A 17,298-nucleotide genomic window follows, 5' to 3' on the forward strand; every position below is an offset into this window, starting at 1 on the left:
CACCTTGGAGGGTTTAAATCTTCACCAGGCTACTCAGTTCTCCTTGATGCCAGCTCAACACAAACAGATAAATAGCTAGAACTGTTTCTATGTTATGTTATCCTGATTTATTTGGCATATTAGTGCCACAAATACATACACGGAGAAAAAGCATAAACCCAAACACCTGCACTGGCTATATTACTGTAAACATAAAAACCCCCCTCAGTGGTATGAAGATTCTGTGATGAGCCTCATCTCTACGCCTTACCATATGCCCTTTCTGCTTGTCATATCAAATCAGTTTCTCGACTCATTAGTGGGGTGGATTCAGGTTCCTCAGTGTGTCCTGTGTCCACTGAGATTTGCAAGCAAATAGCTGGCGGCCAGATTCCTCAGTGAAATACCGCCATCTTGTGGCTCATTTGCTTGAGGCAGGATGTTGCAGCTCATATCTGAGCGATTATAAAGTGCTATAGGAGCTATAAATGTCTTGCTGTCAGGTCGTCTGTTCTGGGTCTTGAGGCCACAGATCAACACAGGGGTAAACTGTGGGACAGATATTTTAAGATAAGCTGTTAGACTTGGGCTAATGGGAAGATTTAGTTCTGATACTCTGATGTCTGATGGTGCATGATACAATGATGATGAAGATTGGATGACTGATTTATCAGTTATTGGCAAGGTGGAGGCTATATTTTGTTTATTATAGCGCTATTACGCAGTTTTGTTTTGTTTTGGGTTTTTTTGTTGTTGTTTTTTTTTACAGTGCATTGAGGTCATTTGGTTTATCAAAGCATCAGCAGGGGAATGTAGGCTACATCAGTCCATAATCTGGATCCAACCTAGGCCTTTGTTTACTATCAGGAATTTAAGATCAAGCTTTCTGCGCGTCAAATTGCACAGAGCCGTGGCCTCTGCGATGTTAAAGTCAAACGTACAGGCAGTTCTTACGAATTGTATTTCATCTCTCATGCACTCTGTAGGGCAGCTCTCATGATGCTGCCAAGCAGCGCTGCGCTGTGTGAGAAATCAAAGCGCAGGCGTCGAGTCGGGAGGGAGCCTATCTTGCGCAGACTGGGTACTGTACATGGCCATTGATGCTGCTGGATAGATGTAGCCCCTGATGTAAATAAGAATGGCGAGGGCAGCGGGTCTAACATGCCGCGTTATCTCTGCTTGACATCGGAACATTTTATGCCACCATCGGGATTTTATAAAAACGCGGGGTCTTTTTCTCGTTTTCATCTGAATCTGCCTTGACAGCTCACCTGATGGTTTTCATTTGACACAAGAGCCAAAGCAGACGGGCGGCTTCTTCTAATAAACACTCGGGAAAAACAGGTCATTATGACCTTAGTATCCTCCAGTAAAAGAAAACCATCGGATTGCTTTTACGCGGCAGCTTTCTGCTTGCATTTTTTGCTTTGGATTTCGTGTGCCGTGTCCGGAGAGGAGGATCATCAGTTCAGCGTTGAGGTAAGATAAATGGCCTTCCCTCCCTGGCTGTCATAAATGACCGTGCTCTCTCCTCCACATCATCTGCCTCAGCGTGAAAAACATATATATTGACTCCCCACGCTGTCCGTGGGCACAATTACCATAATGCATAACATGGAGACATTGTAAGCCTATCAGGACGGCCCACGCACTGAACGGCGAAAATATCGCGCATTCCTCATTTGTAAGGTGCAATGAAACAGAAGGATGCTCATTTGAGGTTATTACACTGCGGTCCATGAGCTGAGGTGATCCAGCCCACTGATCCTAAATGTGCAACCCAGATATGATTGCACTTAGAGGTCTATTTCAGCAGGCAGAGATGCCTTACAGCACAATGTTTTCATTGCTAGATATAGTTTTGTGACAGGCCAGCGTGAAGTCAGACATGCTTTGGCAGCATCATGGTGTTGGAGGAGATTAAACATTTACAGACACAAGTTGCATAATAGGATTTGCTTTTTTGTACCTTATTAATTGATGTCATTTTCATCCTCACCACAGGCTCCCCTCCCACCACTCTGAAGAAATTAAATGCTGAGGCTGACAGTCACACACACACACATCATTATTCAATTTTATGGCTCACTGAAATCGGCCTGATATCTCTCTGAGAGATCTGTGCCTTTGAACAAACACAACACACACAGGAAACACATCCACAGGAGAGAGAGGAGGGAGGGAAAAAAAGGGATAAACAAGGCGTTTAGCTCAGCAGAAAGAGGGATAGAGTCAGAAGGGGGAGGGATGGACAGATTAGCTAGCTGGAGCATATCTCATAGGCTGTGTTGCGGTGATGGAGAGGCAGTTGGCTGGCGTGTGGACAGCTGTGGATAGCGTGGGCACCTCGTGGCCCTCAGCGTCAGGATTGAGTCTGGCAGTGACCCCTGGATGATGCTCAGTCTCACCTCTCTCCCCTGTATCACTCTCGCGCTTTGTAGGGCAAGCAGAGGCAGGGCCACAGTCCTGCACATGTTCACTGGCCGGCAGCCGCAAGACACAAACACTGACTAAGGTCACTAGTAGGAATTCAAATGCAAACAGCTGTACTCATGTCCGGAGAGCCTCTGAGCAAACAAACACAGATATATTTAAACCTGAACCACTGCTGGATAGACAATTAAAGCAAACAATTGACAGTCTATTAAGCACTAAATTAAAGCTTCTAAACATTCCAACTGCACAGTGATGTTAAATATAAATGTATCCACAGCGGCTCATTCTCTGCATAGTTGTTTTTTCTGCTGATAATAGCGATTGTTAGTTGACTGCTCATCCTCTTGTGAGATGCAGAATAAATGATGCATGGCCGTATTCCTATTGCTTTTTTACTATGGGACTGGCAGTGGATGAGAGGTTGAAGAAGGAAGTTGGTGTCTGGACACTTGCCAGTTTGAACTGGATAGAGTAACTCATCAAACAGTTACTGTTGTGGTGCCCTTGAGCAAGGCACCCTTAACCAATGCAGTGGAGGAATGTCTGTGTTTTTACAACCTACTCGCATTAAGTGAAATATAAATGCTGAATATACTGTGATAATTACAGATAATGGAAAGACACAAAGGGAACTGAATTTCGTTTTTGAAATAATACAACATAATACAGCAGCTTAAGTGATACATGTGCATTTTAATAGTGATTAACTAATTAATTATACCTTTACATTTTGACTTTTAATTTATCATGAACAAGCAAGTGCATCCTTGTGGTTAGGGGGACAGTTTGGTTCTTTCTCTTTCCTCTGAGTTTTCTAATAAAGGCAAACAGTCCAAAACAAGTCTAACCCTAACCCTAACCCCCTAACCCGAAACCCTAACCCAAGTCTTAAAAAGGTCACAAAACTCCAAATCTTTCTCTTTCTTTCTTCCTGCTAGGGATGGCTACAGAGGTATGGCTACCTTCCCCGCACAGAACCGGGAATGTCCGTCCTGCGCTCAGCCCAAACCATGCACTCAGCCATTGCTGCCATGCAGCGTGTCTATGGTCTCAATGTCACAGGGACACTGGATGACAGAACCAAGGAGTGAGTATACACACACACACACACACACATACACACACACATGTGCTGCGGACTTGCTGAGGTGCACACGCACTTTCATTAAGCCGTTGACCTCATACAGTACGAATGCAAACTGATTTATTTAAAATGCGGAAGAGATGGATATTAATATTTCAAATTATTAGTGAAGGACAGAAATAGAAGATGTTAACTTCTCCCGCCGTCACCTCGCCTGAAACAACCTCAGGTGAAGGTTTTAACACTTTTCCTTCTTCTCATTTTGCATGATGATGCAGTGATATCACGCTGAGGTGAGAATTAATGTTTTGCCTTTGTATTGTGTGTGTGTGTGTGTGTTTTTGTATTTGTGATACTCTGATGTGGTATGAATGAGAAACTTTTGATTTAACCCTCATTCAGGTGCCGCTCTTACACTTCATCTGATAGTGACTGTAGTTTAGTTGTAGTCTGCACAACACTCCCTCATTTTTCTGCTGTGATACTTTGGCACCCGTCAGGAAGAGAACTACTGAGTTCACTTCAGTGCTTTATGTTGTTTTGTGAAGGTGTTTTGCCTCCCAAATTTGAGTCAGCAAAGTTGAGTCAAATTCTCTTCTCTTCTCTTCTCTTCTCTTCTCTTCTCTTCTCTTCTCTTCTCTTCTCTTCTCTTCCACTTCCTCTTCCTCTTCCTCTTCCTCTTCCTCTTCTTAACTGTTTTAAGTTGGATGCAAAAACCTCGCTGTGGAGTTCCGGACAAATTCAAAAGTGCGTCGAGGTCACGGAAGCGGAGATATGCTCTGACAGGACAGAAGTGGCAGCGTACGCACATCACCTACAGGTGAGAGACGGTGGAAGCAGTTGTCATGGCGACCATTGAGTTTAGCGGCACTTATTGTAGAGTTCAGATGTGCCAGGGATAATTTTCTCAGCTCTCCTCTGTCTCTCATCCCCTCCTCTTTCACCACCTGGGATCACATGCGCTGTGTTGTCATAGAGACTGCACATATACGTCACATATGAGGGGGCACACACATACACACACACACACATGCAAAAACATGTTGGCACATCCAGAAACACATAAATTAACACATACATTCGCCCATGTGTGCTGTGAGTATGTTTACTTTACAGTGCATAAATAGCTTGCTGGCAAAATGAAAAATGGGATCAGGAAGGTTTTTTTTAAACCCTCTTCCAATTTTTCTCATTTATTCTTTGCTTTTCATAAAGCAAAACAAACAGTTTTAGCTGAGTAGCATGAAGATTGAAGGCTTTCCTCTCGCTCCTATAAAACTGTTTAAAAATCCTGAGAGTAAATTGTCCCTAATCTCAGCAGAAATATTCAAACTCTCATCTTATCTTTCCTGATTAAGCTCCAGTTTTTAATGGGTTCTGAGGAGGACCGATAAACGGGTCCCCAGCACAACTGCAAATTGACAGGTTACAGCAGTAATTGACGATAACACTGTCAATTTATTCAAATCCTTCCTTCCTCCCCGAATTTGAATTGATGAGCCACCTCTCCTAATGGAATGTCAATCAGTGCTGAGCCAGTGCTGCTGCTGACTGCACTTTATTCATGAAAATGAGTGGCAAGAGAGAGAGAAGATTTCCCTTTCCTCTCTGCCTGCCAGGGACTGATAACGACTGCTGTGTTAAAAGTTCAGTGAAAGCTGCCGGGCTTGAAATAGTTGTGTCAAGTAGAACTTCTTTTCAGTGTCTCCTCATTTTGAGAAGTAAAAATGTTCACTCGAAATTAATGGGATAACGAGGCATGGGCTCGTCTATTTTATTTTGTTCACATCAGTTTCAAATTATGTGTATGTGTGCTGCACTATTTACATCCACAATTTATTTTACTACAACCTGCGGAGCATTTTCTCAGCCTGATAATGTCTATCTCAATCACTTATTTTCTTTCTACAGCATAAAAAATGTCACGCCGAAGGTGGGCGCCCGGGAGACTCATGATGCCATTCGGCGGGCGTTTGACGTGTGGCAGGGTGTGACTCCCTTACGCTTTGAGGCCGTTCCGTACAGTGCCCTGGAGACTGGCAGGCGTGACGTGGACATCACCATCATCTTCGCTTCGGGTTTTCACGGAGACAGCTCACCCTTCGACGGGGAGGGGGGATTCCTCGCCCACGCCTATTTCCCAGGCCCGGGCATAGGAGGGGACACGCACTTTGACTCAGATGAGCCCTGGACCCTGGGGAACCCCAACCATGATGGTAAGTGGATGAGTAAATGGGCGTAAACTTGAATCCGTGGATAGAGAAAGTGGTGAACGTAAGGAGTAATAATAGGTGACAAAGTGCCATGAATAAAGGAGTGAGGAAAGCATAAAAAGGGAAAAGCTAGAGCAGCAGAGTGGAAAGAAAACTATTAAAGAAAGAGATTAAGAAAATAGGGGAGAAAGGAAAGAAATGGAAAAAAGAAACATTGAGGTAAGTAAACAAGTAACGGGTGTGGAAGGAGTGAGGAAAGCATAGAGAACAGAAAAAAGGGCGGTCATTGGTAGAGGAAGATAAGGACTGATGGAAAGCAAATAATGGATATACGGACGGCTAGGCAGGAGGGCGATATGACAGAGATGGTATCACAGGGCAGGGCATGAGGGATGCTTAACCAAAGACAAAGAATGCAGAAATGTCTTTGATCGGGCTGTGCTCTGTAAAGACGCATCACCCCATCTGTCAGGATTTTGATGTTTTTTTCTGCATAATAAGCTCTTCAGATGACAGGATAGAAAGCCCTGCTATTTTAAGACATTGGTTGCCATCACATGATTATGGCTATTCTGTTTTTCTGTGAGTTTGATGTATGTTATGTTATGTTAGGTTATGTTATGTTATGTTATGTTGTGTTATGTTATGTTATGTTAGGTTAGGGTTAGGTTAGGTTACGTTAGGTTAGGTTAGGTTAGGTTAGGTTAGGTTAGGTTGTGTTAGGTTAAGTTAGGTTGGGTTAGGGTTAGGGTTAAGGTTAAGTTACATCAGGTAATTATGTTATGTTATGTTATGTTATGTTATGTTATGTTATGTTATTTTGGGTATATTAGGTTAGGGTTAGGGTTAAGGTTAAGTTAGATCAGGTAATTATGTTATGTTATGTTATGTTATGTTATGTTATGTGTATATTCAGTTAAGTTATGTTATGTTGTTATGGGTATATAAGGTAAAGTTTCGGTTATTATGGGTTATGTCATGTCGTTATATGTTATGTTATTTTGGATATCGTTATAACAGGTTAGGTGGGTCATCCTAAGTTATATTTTAATACGTAACAGTGGCCCACATAGCATGTAATGTGGGTCACACAGCCAGTGTAGATTCTGGCAGGGCACTGCAGCCGCCCAGAGAGGGAGATTAGATCTGCCTTTCTTCAGCGTGCATCCAAACACACTTTAATTATGCTACCTACAGGGCGCCAGGCTTGTCAGAGCACCATCAGGCTGCTTCGCTAATACCCATGTGCCATACTCTAACTTTCTATCCACCCATTAGTGGGAGAGGAGGGTTATAGCTCACATTGTGTTTGTTCTTGGAAGCTACTTGCCACCCATCAGCTCCCTACCCTTTCTTTCTTTTGTTCTCATCCTCCAATGGTAATTGTCTCAGACTGCAAGTCAAATTCATGTTCACCCTTGTGAGGTGTCCCATAGTTATCCATGTGGACTGCTGAGGCTGTTTCTGAAAAGCTCCTGTCTCAGCTTATGTGTCTGGAGAGCTGTGCAACCTTCGATGGGCTTTCACAGCGGTGTAATTATAAATGTTGCATGTTGACATATGCGCTAATGGTAGCTCTGGTCTGTCTCCTGGGAGTCCTTATGGGACTTTTTTGGTTTGGTGGAAGAGGCTGGGTGTGTTAGATAAATGGAGGAGGGGGAGGTGTAACCTTTTAGCTGCTGGCTGAGGGTCAGTGGTTGTTCTGTACTGTGCTGCTGGCAGGAGTGGATATCATGTTTTAAAGGGCAACAATCTCCTGGGGACAGCTTCAGTCACAAGCTGTATGTAAATGCTGTACTTCTTTCTAAATCAGGTTGACACTATGAGCTGAGTGCTGACCATGGACACTGACCGTGACATTTTTCTTTTTCATTTGTGCATGTGTTTGAATGTGATACGAACTAGAACCACAATGTTTGCTTGTGCAAGGCTGACATTTGTATGCATTCAGGTGCTTTGTATGAACGTGTGTTTTCTCTGTTGCCTTGGGCAGAAATGTGAATGTGTATCTCTGCTCTCTGTGGCTAACATGAGGCTTATCGTCTGTTATGGAGCAAAAGAGAAAAAGTGCTCACGCTTGGCAATTTACCCCCAGTAATCTTTACTTGCATAGCATTGCACAAGAATAGCCTCATGGATTTAGTTTGCTCTTGACCAGAACACTGACACCAATGATTGTTTTCATTGTTGATTAATCTGCTGATCATTTGTTAATTATTAAGGAAAGAAAGGAGAAAAAAGGACAATTCTGAGAGTGCATTGTCATAAAACTGAGAAAAGTGAAAAAAAAATACAAGACATATATGATTGATTGTGTTTGCTGTCCTCATCTCCTCTTCAGGTAACGACCTGTTCTTGGTTGCCGTTCATGAGCTGGGTCACGCCCTCGGTCTGGAGCACTCCAACGACCCCACTGCTATCATGGCTCCTTTCTACCAGTACATGGACACAGAGAACTTCAAACTACCTCATGATGACCTACAGGGCATCCAGAAAATCTATGGTAACCCTCGATCACACATTAGTCTCTCACTTTAGTCTTTATATCCAAGAGGATGTGGAGGTTGAACAATTTAACAGTAGACAGTACTTAGAAAAACACTTTACAGCAATGCCATATACTTATTCTATTGATCCAACAGTTTTTTGAAGCTATATCACAAATTTGTACTTTAAAAAAATGACTTGAGCCCCGAAGTAACTTAATCTCTATTACAAATCCTGCTACAGTACAATATCATACTGGGTTGAATGCCAATAAGCAGCATTTGTCAGCTGTTAAATAGGCCTGGCAATCGCATGCATGAGTCAGCTAACAGAGCTCCAAATAGGCCAAATCATCTGTGCCAAAATGAAAGGTGCCTTGATAAAAATAGAGACAATGGAAGGAAGAAGAAGTACTTTTATGTTTTTTTCTCTTTAGGTCCACCAGATAGAGCCCCGCAGCCTACCAGGCCCCCACCTACAGCCCCTCCTCCTCGCTTCCACCTTCCCTCAGACCCCCGCAAGCATGACCGCCATGCCAGGCCTCACCGCCCTCCACAGGGGGCCAAGCCCTCCAACCCCAACTCCAAACCCAACATCTGTGACGGAGGCTTCAACACCCTGGCCATCCTCCGACAGGAGCTTTTTGTGTTTAAGGTAAAGTAACATAAAGTAGCAGTAAACATGGATTCAGGTTTCAAAGCAGTTTGTGATGTTGATGTTGACGAGCGTGATGATGATTGTCCATTTCTACAGGACCAGTGGTTCTGGAGGGTACGTGACAACTCAGTAGTCCCTGGCTACCCCATGCAGATCAACTACTTCTGGAAAGGCTTGCCTCCCAAAATTGATGCCGTCTATGAAAACAGCGAAGGGAAGTTTGTGTTTTTCAAAGGTAATAAAAACAAGAGATTTGCTTTCCTTTTTTTGATTTTTTGTTTATTTATTTAAGGTACCCTGTGGAGTTTTTGGCTACTAGTAGCACTGTGGAGCAATGTTTTTATGCCTGCCACTTGCTTCACTCTATTCTGCTGATTGATAATTGGTGGCAGTAACATTCTGAGAAATGTAGCAATGTGCCAACAAAGGCAAAGGAAGAAGACTGCAAGCTAGAAAACATGGAGGTAAATGATGCAAGATTCAAAATATTATTAAAAATTGGCTTTGCAAAGGTTTTTTGAGGGAGGAAAAGCATTCAACTTATACACAATGTGTTTTGGTGAAAAACAATATAAACATTACTCTTGTTTGTTCAAAAGCAAATTTCATACGGCACCTTTAAATTTGAAATTTTTATTAGATTATTCTTCCAAGTTTCAATTTAAAAATATAAAATAAATCAAGTTAATTAACAAAAATAAGAAAAAGTCTTGAACAAAATTGAAACAGATCACACAAACGACCTTTTAACCCTTTACCTTCAGTTACTGCAGCATTTGTAATATTTTTATGCTAAACTACAAGTGACCAAAAATACTTTCTTGTATTTATTAATAAAAAAAATTATATTTTATTGCATACCACTACTACACGTGTATGATCTTTTATCATACTGTAATAGACTGGTTGACTGTGAGGTTGTTTTTGTGTTCTGTATGGTAACAGAACAAGTGCAGGTCCGGTACAGCCATCCGTCCATCAGGCAGATTAACATGACATCTGTCACCCAGTAGGATCAGAGTGCCTCATGCTTTATTTATTCACTCAGGGGGACTTAACTGTGTGTGTGTGTGTGTGTGTGTGTGTGTGTGTGTGTGTGTGTGTGTGTGTTTGTGTGTTTGTGTTTGTGTGTGTGTTTGTGTGTGTTTGTGTGTAAGTGTGTGAGTGCATGTGTGTGTATGTGTGTTTCTAGCTACTTACTGCAAGCACACCACCACACCAGCTCTCCTCACTCTGCCTGAGGCACTCATGATCAAACTGAATCAAATGCAACAATAGCTTCAATAAAACTCAAAACAAGTCTCAGCGGAGTTGCCTTCAGAGCATCATCTTGCTGCTTATTGTATTATAGATAACACTGCATAGATTTTCTGTTGTGCAGATATTTTGTAAATGAGGTGATACATCTGACCTTTGATATCACATGAAGAGAAATAAATAGACTCACTGGCAAAAAAAAAAAACCCACACAGAAAGCTGGAATGAGTAGAGAGCCAGCGGTGTTTCATCTAGCCCTATTTTTGAGGTCATATTTATGATAATGTCTTTGTCCCAGAGCCGCCTAACTTTGTGTATGTATTTTAGGAAACCGTTTCTGGGTCTTCAAGGACACAACTCTGCAGCCTTCGTACCCTCAGGATATCTCGCTGTTCGGGAGCGGCATGCCCACTCAGAGTATCGAGACAGCTGTCTGGTGGGAGGATGTCGCTAAAACCTACTTCTTCAAAGGAGACAGGTCTCTGTGGAATGATTATTAGTACTTTATCTGTTATGAAGTTAATAACAAACAGTTGGGCAGAACTAGAATCTCTCAGAGCAGAAACAAGTACTCTGAAAACCTCAGATGCCTTAAATCTCTATTTAATTTTGTTTTGCTGACAAATTGAGTCCTTTTTACCAAATGTAGTCATTACATGTTTTAGCTTTCTAGTACAGTATGTTGAGTAGTGTTCCTAGAGGCTCATTCTCATCTGTTCCTCTCTGTCAATGTAATTCTTTTCTTTAACATCGCTTTAGGACTGTTCCCTTTTGAGATATTAAATAATTTCACAGATTTGTTGATCAATGCCTCTTTAAGTTTGGCATAGATTCTTTGGCATCCTTGACGCTCTATAAGCTGTCGCATGTTGTTTTGAAAATGACGATTGCCTCTTTAACAGCTGACGAATGCTGCTTATTGGCATTCAACCCAATATGATCCAAAATTAGAGCAATGTTTGTAATGGTGATTACATAACTTTAAAGTTTAAGTGCTTTTCTATCAAGTATTTACATTACGTTGTGTAAATCTTTGGCTTTATCGACGGTTGTACGATGATTACCTGTTACCTGTATTTGGAAGTGAACTGAAACTTAAACTCTTTCCAAAACAACTTAATCAGAGTGTCTGTTGTTTATGCATCTATGTGTGTTGCTGGGGTCTTAAAGTTTGAGACTATGCCAGTGTGACTCACATGTTTGTTCAGCTGTCATGATAAATCATACCCTAAGAGGTCAGGGGACCCTGTGGAGAGAGCTGACAAAATGCTTTGTCATGATACTGTCATCCCTCAACCTGCTGCTGCACATCATGACAAACGGGACACTCTGTCCATCGTCTGAAGCATGATTTTATCTCTCCTCCTCTGTGTGACAAGGTGGTGTTTGTTCTAATCTAAAGAAATGACACTATGTAGCATGATTTATGTGTGTGAGCACCAGTGTATGAAAAGCAGATCAATCACACCAACAGATCTGTGCTGCAGATAAACACAGTATGGATGATTGATTGACCGCTTTCTTTGGTCATGTGAATGAAGTCATTTGCTGATAATTACACGGTCAGACTGAGAGGGAAGACTGTCTAGCCGCGAGGTATAGGCTGTCACTGTAAACACATTGTATAGATGTCTAGTTCAATGTCAGATTTTGACATCTTTTATATTTGTCCTGGTCTCCTAGTCTGGAAATAAAGTCCTCTGAGCTTAGGTGACTTTTCTAGGCGAGTAACATGAACAATAAAAGAATCCACCTGGTAAATCTGACTCAAAATTGTCTCGCGCTGAAGTGCTGTATAAAAGATAATGGAAGATATTTGATTTTGGCACTGTCCCTCAGCGCTAGTTTCAGGTCTGAGGAATCATTTTGATGCTGGTGATGGTTGAATGAGATAGTACAGGGAAGTTAAAATTGCCTTTGTATAGAAGAATGACAAATATGTCTTGTGCTATAAAGTTAACAGATTTGGTTACGGTGACTTTGTCCAATTGTTGGATAAAAAATGTCATTAAACTCTGATTTGTGATTGTGTGTTTAGATTTGTGTATGCCTGCATGCATGGGTTGGCCTCGGAGGTGGCACATGTCTCTACTTGTGTTCATAAACCTTTGATCTGTATTGACTGTAGTATTTCTCTCTGTCATGTTGTAGATACTGGAGGTATAATGAGGACATGAGGACCATGGACCCAGGTTATCCCAAACCCATCACCATCTGGAAGGGCATCCCCGACTCTCCACAGGGAGCTTTTGTGGATAAGGCCAATGGTATGCCAACTTCTCTGACTGTAAAACCAGCTGCCAAGTAGTTTCACAAGATATGTGATACTAGATACTTATAAGAGATCAATCTCATTTCAAGAGCAAGACCTTCAAATTGGGCGAAGCTCTTTGCCAGAGAGATGTAATTTTGTTGTCAAGCATGTGTCGGTATTGTTTAAGTCCTGAATGCAACAACGTGACAGAAGGAATACAAGATGACAGAACAGCATTTGCAACAACTTGTGCTGCAACCTTCTGGTTTCATTTTCTTAGAGGTCAGCATACAGTAGCAGGTGTAAAAGGAGAGTGATAAACAATGGAAAACAGAAACTCAATGCATACACTGCTGTTGCAATACACTACACTCCAGCCAGTTATTAGCAAAGTATAATGGTTTTGCACGGCCTAATTTTGGTAAGAATTTGTCCTTCTAAAGACTCATTAGTGCCTCTGCTACAGTCAGCAGTAAATCTGTGTTTTCTCCCTATTTTTCTATTAATTTTATATTTGCAGAAGATTTACTGTTCTTGTCACAAACTGGAATGCACCGTTCAAAAAACCAGGGTACGCTTCGGTAAAGAGCTGTGAAAACGGAAATTGGTGCTCCTTATCTATATGCAACCAAAAGCATACAGCAGTGACAGAACCTTTATTTCAAAGATTGAAAGACAGTAACATGCTGATTTGACTACTTTGCTGTGCTATAAAATGGTGCAAGCAAATGAAGAATAGTTGGTGTCTTTGTTCATAAAACTGATAAGTAACTTTCTCACAATCCCTCTGTCCAGGCTTTACCTACTTTTACAAGGGAAAGGAATACTGGAAGTTCAACAACCAGCTGCTTCGTGTGGAGCCCAGCTACCCAAGATCCATTCTGAGGGACTTCATGGGATGTGACGGTCTACCTGCGGACCCCGACTGGGACTGGAGCCCCCCGGTGGCGGAGGAGCGCCACTATGACAATGGCGATGTGGACGTTGTCATCAAACTGGACAGCGCGGGGGGAACGGAGAAAGCGGTGGCCATTGCTATCCCCTGTGTGCTGGCGCTGTGCATGATGGTCCTTCTCTACACTGTTTTCCAGTTCAGGAGGAAGAGCACGCAGCGCCACATACTGTACTGCAAGCGCTCCATGCAGGAGTGGGTCTGAGGGGATTGTTACTGTACTGTATAAAGAGAGGTGTGAAGCTCTGATAAAGGTCTAGTTATTGCTTGAAACCCTAAGTACAGTAATTGGAAGCACTGTAAAGGGTCCAATACAGAAAGATTGCCATGTTGGCAGATTTTAAAACTGCTTGAACTCTTAACGTGCAAGCTGCAAGGGAGCAAAATGATCAGCAGAACTCGACTGAAGAAAGTGCGGGAGCCACATCTCCTATGTCTAACTAATATGTATGTATCTGCTTTGACTTTTTTCTGTATCCTGGAATGAACTCAATTAAGTGAGACAGAGTTAAGCTACTGTAAGTGGGACCTTTGTCTATCCTCGTCTCTGCACGCCACTTAAAAAGCCCCTAGCACTAACTTCAGTGGACAAATTAGATATAGGCTTCTACTTTACTTTCGTTTCTTAATGAAATCGCCCCTGAGCTATGCTTTTTTTTTTTTTTTTTTTTTTTTTACATTTAGGGTCCCTGTAAAAGATGATTCATTGTGTGGAGGACTGATACACAGACCAAATATGACCTTATCTTCCAAAGAGGATTACTGCTGGATGTTGTTTTTGATGGGATGTTCCTCCTCTGCGGATCGAACATTGTGGCATCATACTCAGATTTTTCTTTTGCCATTTCTATTCATATCCACCCGTCTGCTCTGTAATCTGTGGGGATGGGAAGCAGCAGTAAGAGCTCGGAACTGAAGACTGTTGTGGCAGTCTGTCTCCAAAACAGGGGCCAAAAACCTCTCTGCAATAGTTATGAGACTGCCTTAATCACAGATTGCTTATACTCCCCCTTCTCTTTCTCTCTATGTGTCTCTGACACAGTAGGGATACAAACAGCGTATGAAGGCATTAATTACTGCCCGTAACGCAACTTCAAAACCAGTAGTTGAGGACAGTTTGATCCACAATGGGTTCATTGCTCTTGAAAATGTGCTAAACTGTGCTAACACCTGATGGCAAGTAGGCTATCATCTTTCATTTACTGCCTCACCGGAGGGTATGAGAGAGAAGGTTAGTTGGGTGTGTGTGTGTGTGTGTGTGTGTGTGTGAAAGAGAGAGAGTGAGAGTAATTACCCACACAATATATGTACTGTACTGTACTCTACTGTCAGTTATTGAACAGCTCCCTTTTTTCCCCTTGCCAAGTTTGGACACTAATACTCCAAACAGTGTCAGTCCATATATTTGAAACAGCTTTACTAATCCATCTTCTGTTTTGTACAAGGTTTGTAAGTTTACATAATATTTCACATAGCACAGTCACATAGAGAAGGGTGGGAGAAAAGTGAAAGGAGGATATAAAAACTACCATGAGACATATTTCTCAAGAAAAAAAACCCCCCATCAACCTCGTGCTATTGCCCAGATTGCTCCATCTTTTCACCGAGTTGTTGCAAATAGCTGTTGAAGAAATACAAAGTGAAACCGTTGTTATAAAAAGGAAACAATAACATATACTAATAAGCAAAAATTAAGGATTTCAAGAAAAAAAAGTTCAATAATAATGGAACCAGGTTATTTTACACACTGTAATAACCATTATATAAAAACTACACATATATTTCATTAGATTAATGACTAACAAATATTTATAGAACTACACTCACATTGTTGAAATTAACAGGCATATTGGAAAAACCAAAACAAGCAAAATTAAGTCTAACATACTTAACATATATATCATGATCTATGATATTACATATATATAACATCATCATCATACAACATATGATCAACACTGTCAAATCAGCAAAGTATGAGAAACAACTAAGTGAAATAAAGCATACAAAAAAGGACAGACTCTTACGATCTGAGGTGAGATAGAGTTAAGCTGAGCAGGAGCTTTTTCTATCCGTGTGTATTGCATTATAAATGCATTTTTTCATGCAATACGCAGCCCGGATCCTATTGTCTCGTAATTGCCTTTGGTTGCCTGCCATACATATAATGATGTGGTCATGTGGTGTTTCTCAGAGTTATCCAGATGACCTGTCTGTGAGCATTCATGATGTAATTTTTTTTAATATATATATATTTGTGCTCCCTGTTTTTGTTACTCTTTTACTTGAAATGATCAAGTCAAACATTAACTGTACAAGACGTAATCTTTCATTGATGTGAAGGCAATGCTGTTTTATAGCATATCAGAGAAGGAATTTGACATCTTGAAATGTACGTTTCTATGAATTCTCTAAAGAAGGGTAAAACAATTGAACTGTGATGGATGGGCTGAACCTTCGTTAAATGTTGGTTTATCCCATCATCATTTGTGACCGTTAAAAACTTAACATAAGGGGCAATGCATGCCATTGTCAAGCTAAGATGTCTTTCATAGCTGTTGACCATGGATCACTCTGACATTGTGCTATTCAATGCTATTATTATGGTCAGATGAAGGGACGGATCATTGCATTGACAGATCCAACTGTCATCTTTTATAAACCATTTGAAATTACTAGCTTCCAGTCTGTCCTCCCCGCTCCGATCTTCAGACGAGAAGATGATAACTTGTCAAACTGATGAAAGAAAACGTACGCATTTTAAAGAAAGAAAACATCTTTGCTTTCCCAAGGCAGCGCCGAATGGCTGCGCACATCAGTCCACGTCGATTCCGTGACCACTGTAATTTAAGGTGGACGCAAAAACCTTCAGCTCAGTGTTGTGTGTGATGTCTTATCAGTTTGTGTGTTTGTGGTGAGGGTCTGATGGCTCCAGTGAGTGTGAATTAAAGACAGCCAGTGAGGAGAGTCGGTACTGTATTTATTGCTGTATTTATTCCTCTGTGCTCAGCACCTCAAATCTTGCTTTGCATCATACTGAGGGCAAGAAGCTGTCAATAAAGTGGGTTTGAAATGCAATGTTTTTATTTTTTTTCTAGTCTCACTGTTACCATGTAATCCTCCTCCTCCTGTTATTGCCTCAACAACAAACAATTCATCTGGTGTGAATGTTGTTTTCCATCTTAGAGAGGTAAAAAGGTTGCACATTGACAGCTGTCTTTTTAAATCACTTGAAATACCTGACATTTTAGATGTGGACTAAGTGCAAGCAGGAAGTGTCTGTGCTTCGACCTGTCCCTGTTTATCTCTGGAGTGCTTTTTTTTTTTTTTTTTTTTGTCTGCCTTGACACACGCTGCAAAGCATTAGGGCTAATTTGGTATGTCATTAAAGGAAGTAGATGGGGCCGATTAGACAGCAGTCGATACACCGGAGAGTGTGGGTGTGGTAGAGACCGCAGTGGAGATTTTATACACCGATACATTCATTATATAGTCCAAGGCATAATGTATGAGAACTAAACGTATTGCATATGTACATAAAGGCAGAGTGTATACTGTCTGCTTGGGAGAATTTTTGTTTTCAATCCATCCATTCCATGGATAAAGAAATGCTGTGTGTTGTAAATAAAACAAGTGCATAATGAGTGCGTCCTCGTATCATGGTCTCACACAAACATTCAAACCAGACACTAGTGAAAAGTTTCATAGTCAACCTGAATAAACTTCTGCAACAAAGTGACGATTTAGATGCAACATTAAAGAGAAATTTATATATGAAACTTGGAATAACTCTTGTTCAGGATACATTTAACTCTTAACAAAGCAAAGAACAATGGAGAACATAATATATATTAAAGTTCAGCAAAATAAAAACACTACAAAACGCATAAAAGAAGCCAGATTTCTATGAGCAGTGGCAGAAGAATCTTGAATACTTTTTTGTAGGCTTTGATGTCCTTGATATTGGTGCCTTTACAGT

The 17,298-nt window shown here is 41.3% G+C and overlaps 1 protein-coding gene across 2 annotated transcripts; it reads left to right on the forward strand.

Annotated features, from left to right (window-relative positions):
• The first annotated feature begins 495 nt into the window (after positions 1-495).
• Positions 496-16,963, forward strand: mmp16b (matrix metallopeptidase 16b (membrane-inserted)). Of its 2 annotated transcripts, XM_067606193.1 has the most exons (11): positions 496-1,458; positions 3,354-3,502; positions 3,778-3,792; positions 4,203-4,319; positions 5,411-5,715; positions 8,054-8,215; positions 8,636-8,853; positions 8,953-9,091; positions 10,441-10,591; positions 12,265-12,380; positions 13,163-16,963. In XM_067606193.1, the coding sequence occupies exons 1-11, from the start codon at positions 1,330-1,332 to the stop codon at positions 13,522-13,524; spliced, it is 1,863 nt and encodes a 620-aa protein (XP_067462294.1). In that variant the 5' UTR covers positions 496-1,329; the 3' UTR covers positions 13,525-16,963. The 2 variants fall into 2 exon arrangements, with proteins under 2 accessions (XP_067462294.1, XP_067462295.1); XM_067606194.1 differs by lacking the exon at positions 3,778-3,792.
• Positions 16,964-17,298: the final 335 nt, after the last annotated feature.

The sequence above is a fragment of the Thunnus thynnus genome, chromosome 12, assembly GCF_963924715.1.
Source record: "Thunnus thynnus chromosome 12, fThuThy2.1, whole genome shotgun sequence".
NCBI classification, from domain to species: domain Eukaryota; kingdom Metazoa; phylum Chordata; class Actinopteri; order Scombriformes; family Scombridae; genus Thunnus; species Thunnus thynnus.

Excerpts from the sequence above, each read along its gene's own strand:
- mmp16b (XM_067606193.1), top strand. The coding sequence starts at position 1,330 with ATGACCTTAGTATCCTCCAGTAAAAGAAAACCATCGGATTGCTTTTAC. Across the intron at positions 1,459-3,353 it reads ATCATCAGTTCAGCGTTGAG|GGATGGCTACAGAGGTATGG; the intron begins GTAAGATAAATG and ends TCTTCCTGCTAG. Across the intron at positions 12,381-13,162 it reads TTTTGTGGATAAGGCCAATG|GCTTTACCTACTTTTACAAG; the intron begins GTATGCCAACTT and ends CCCTCTGTCCAG.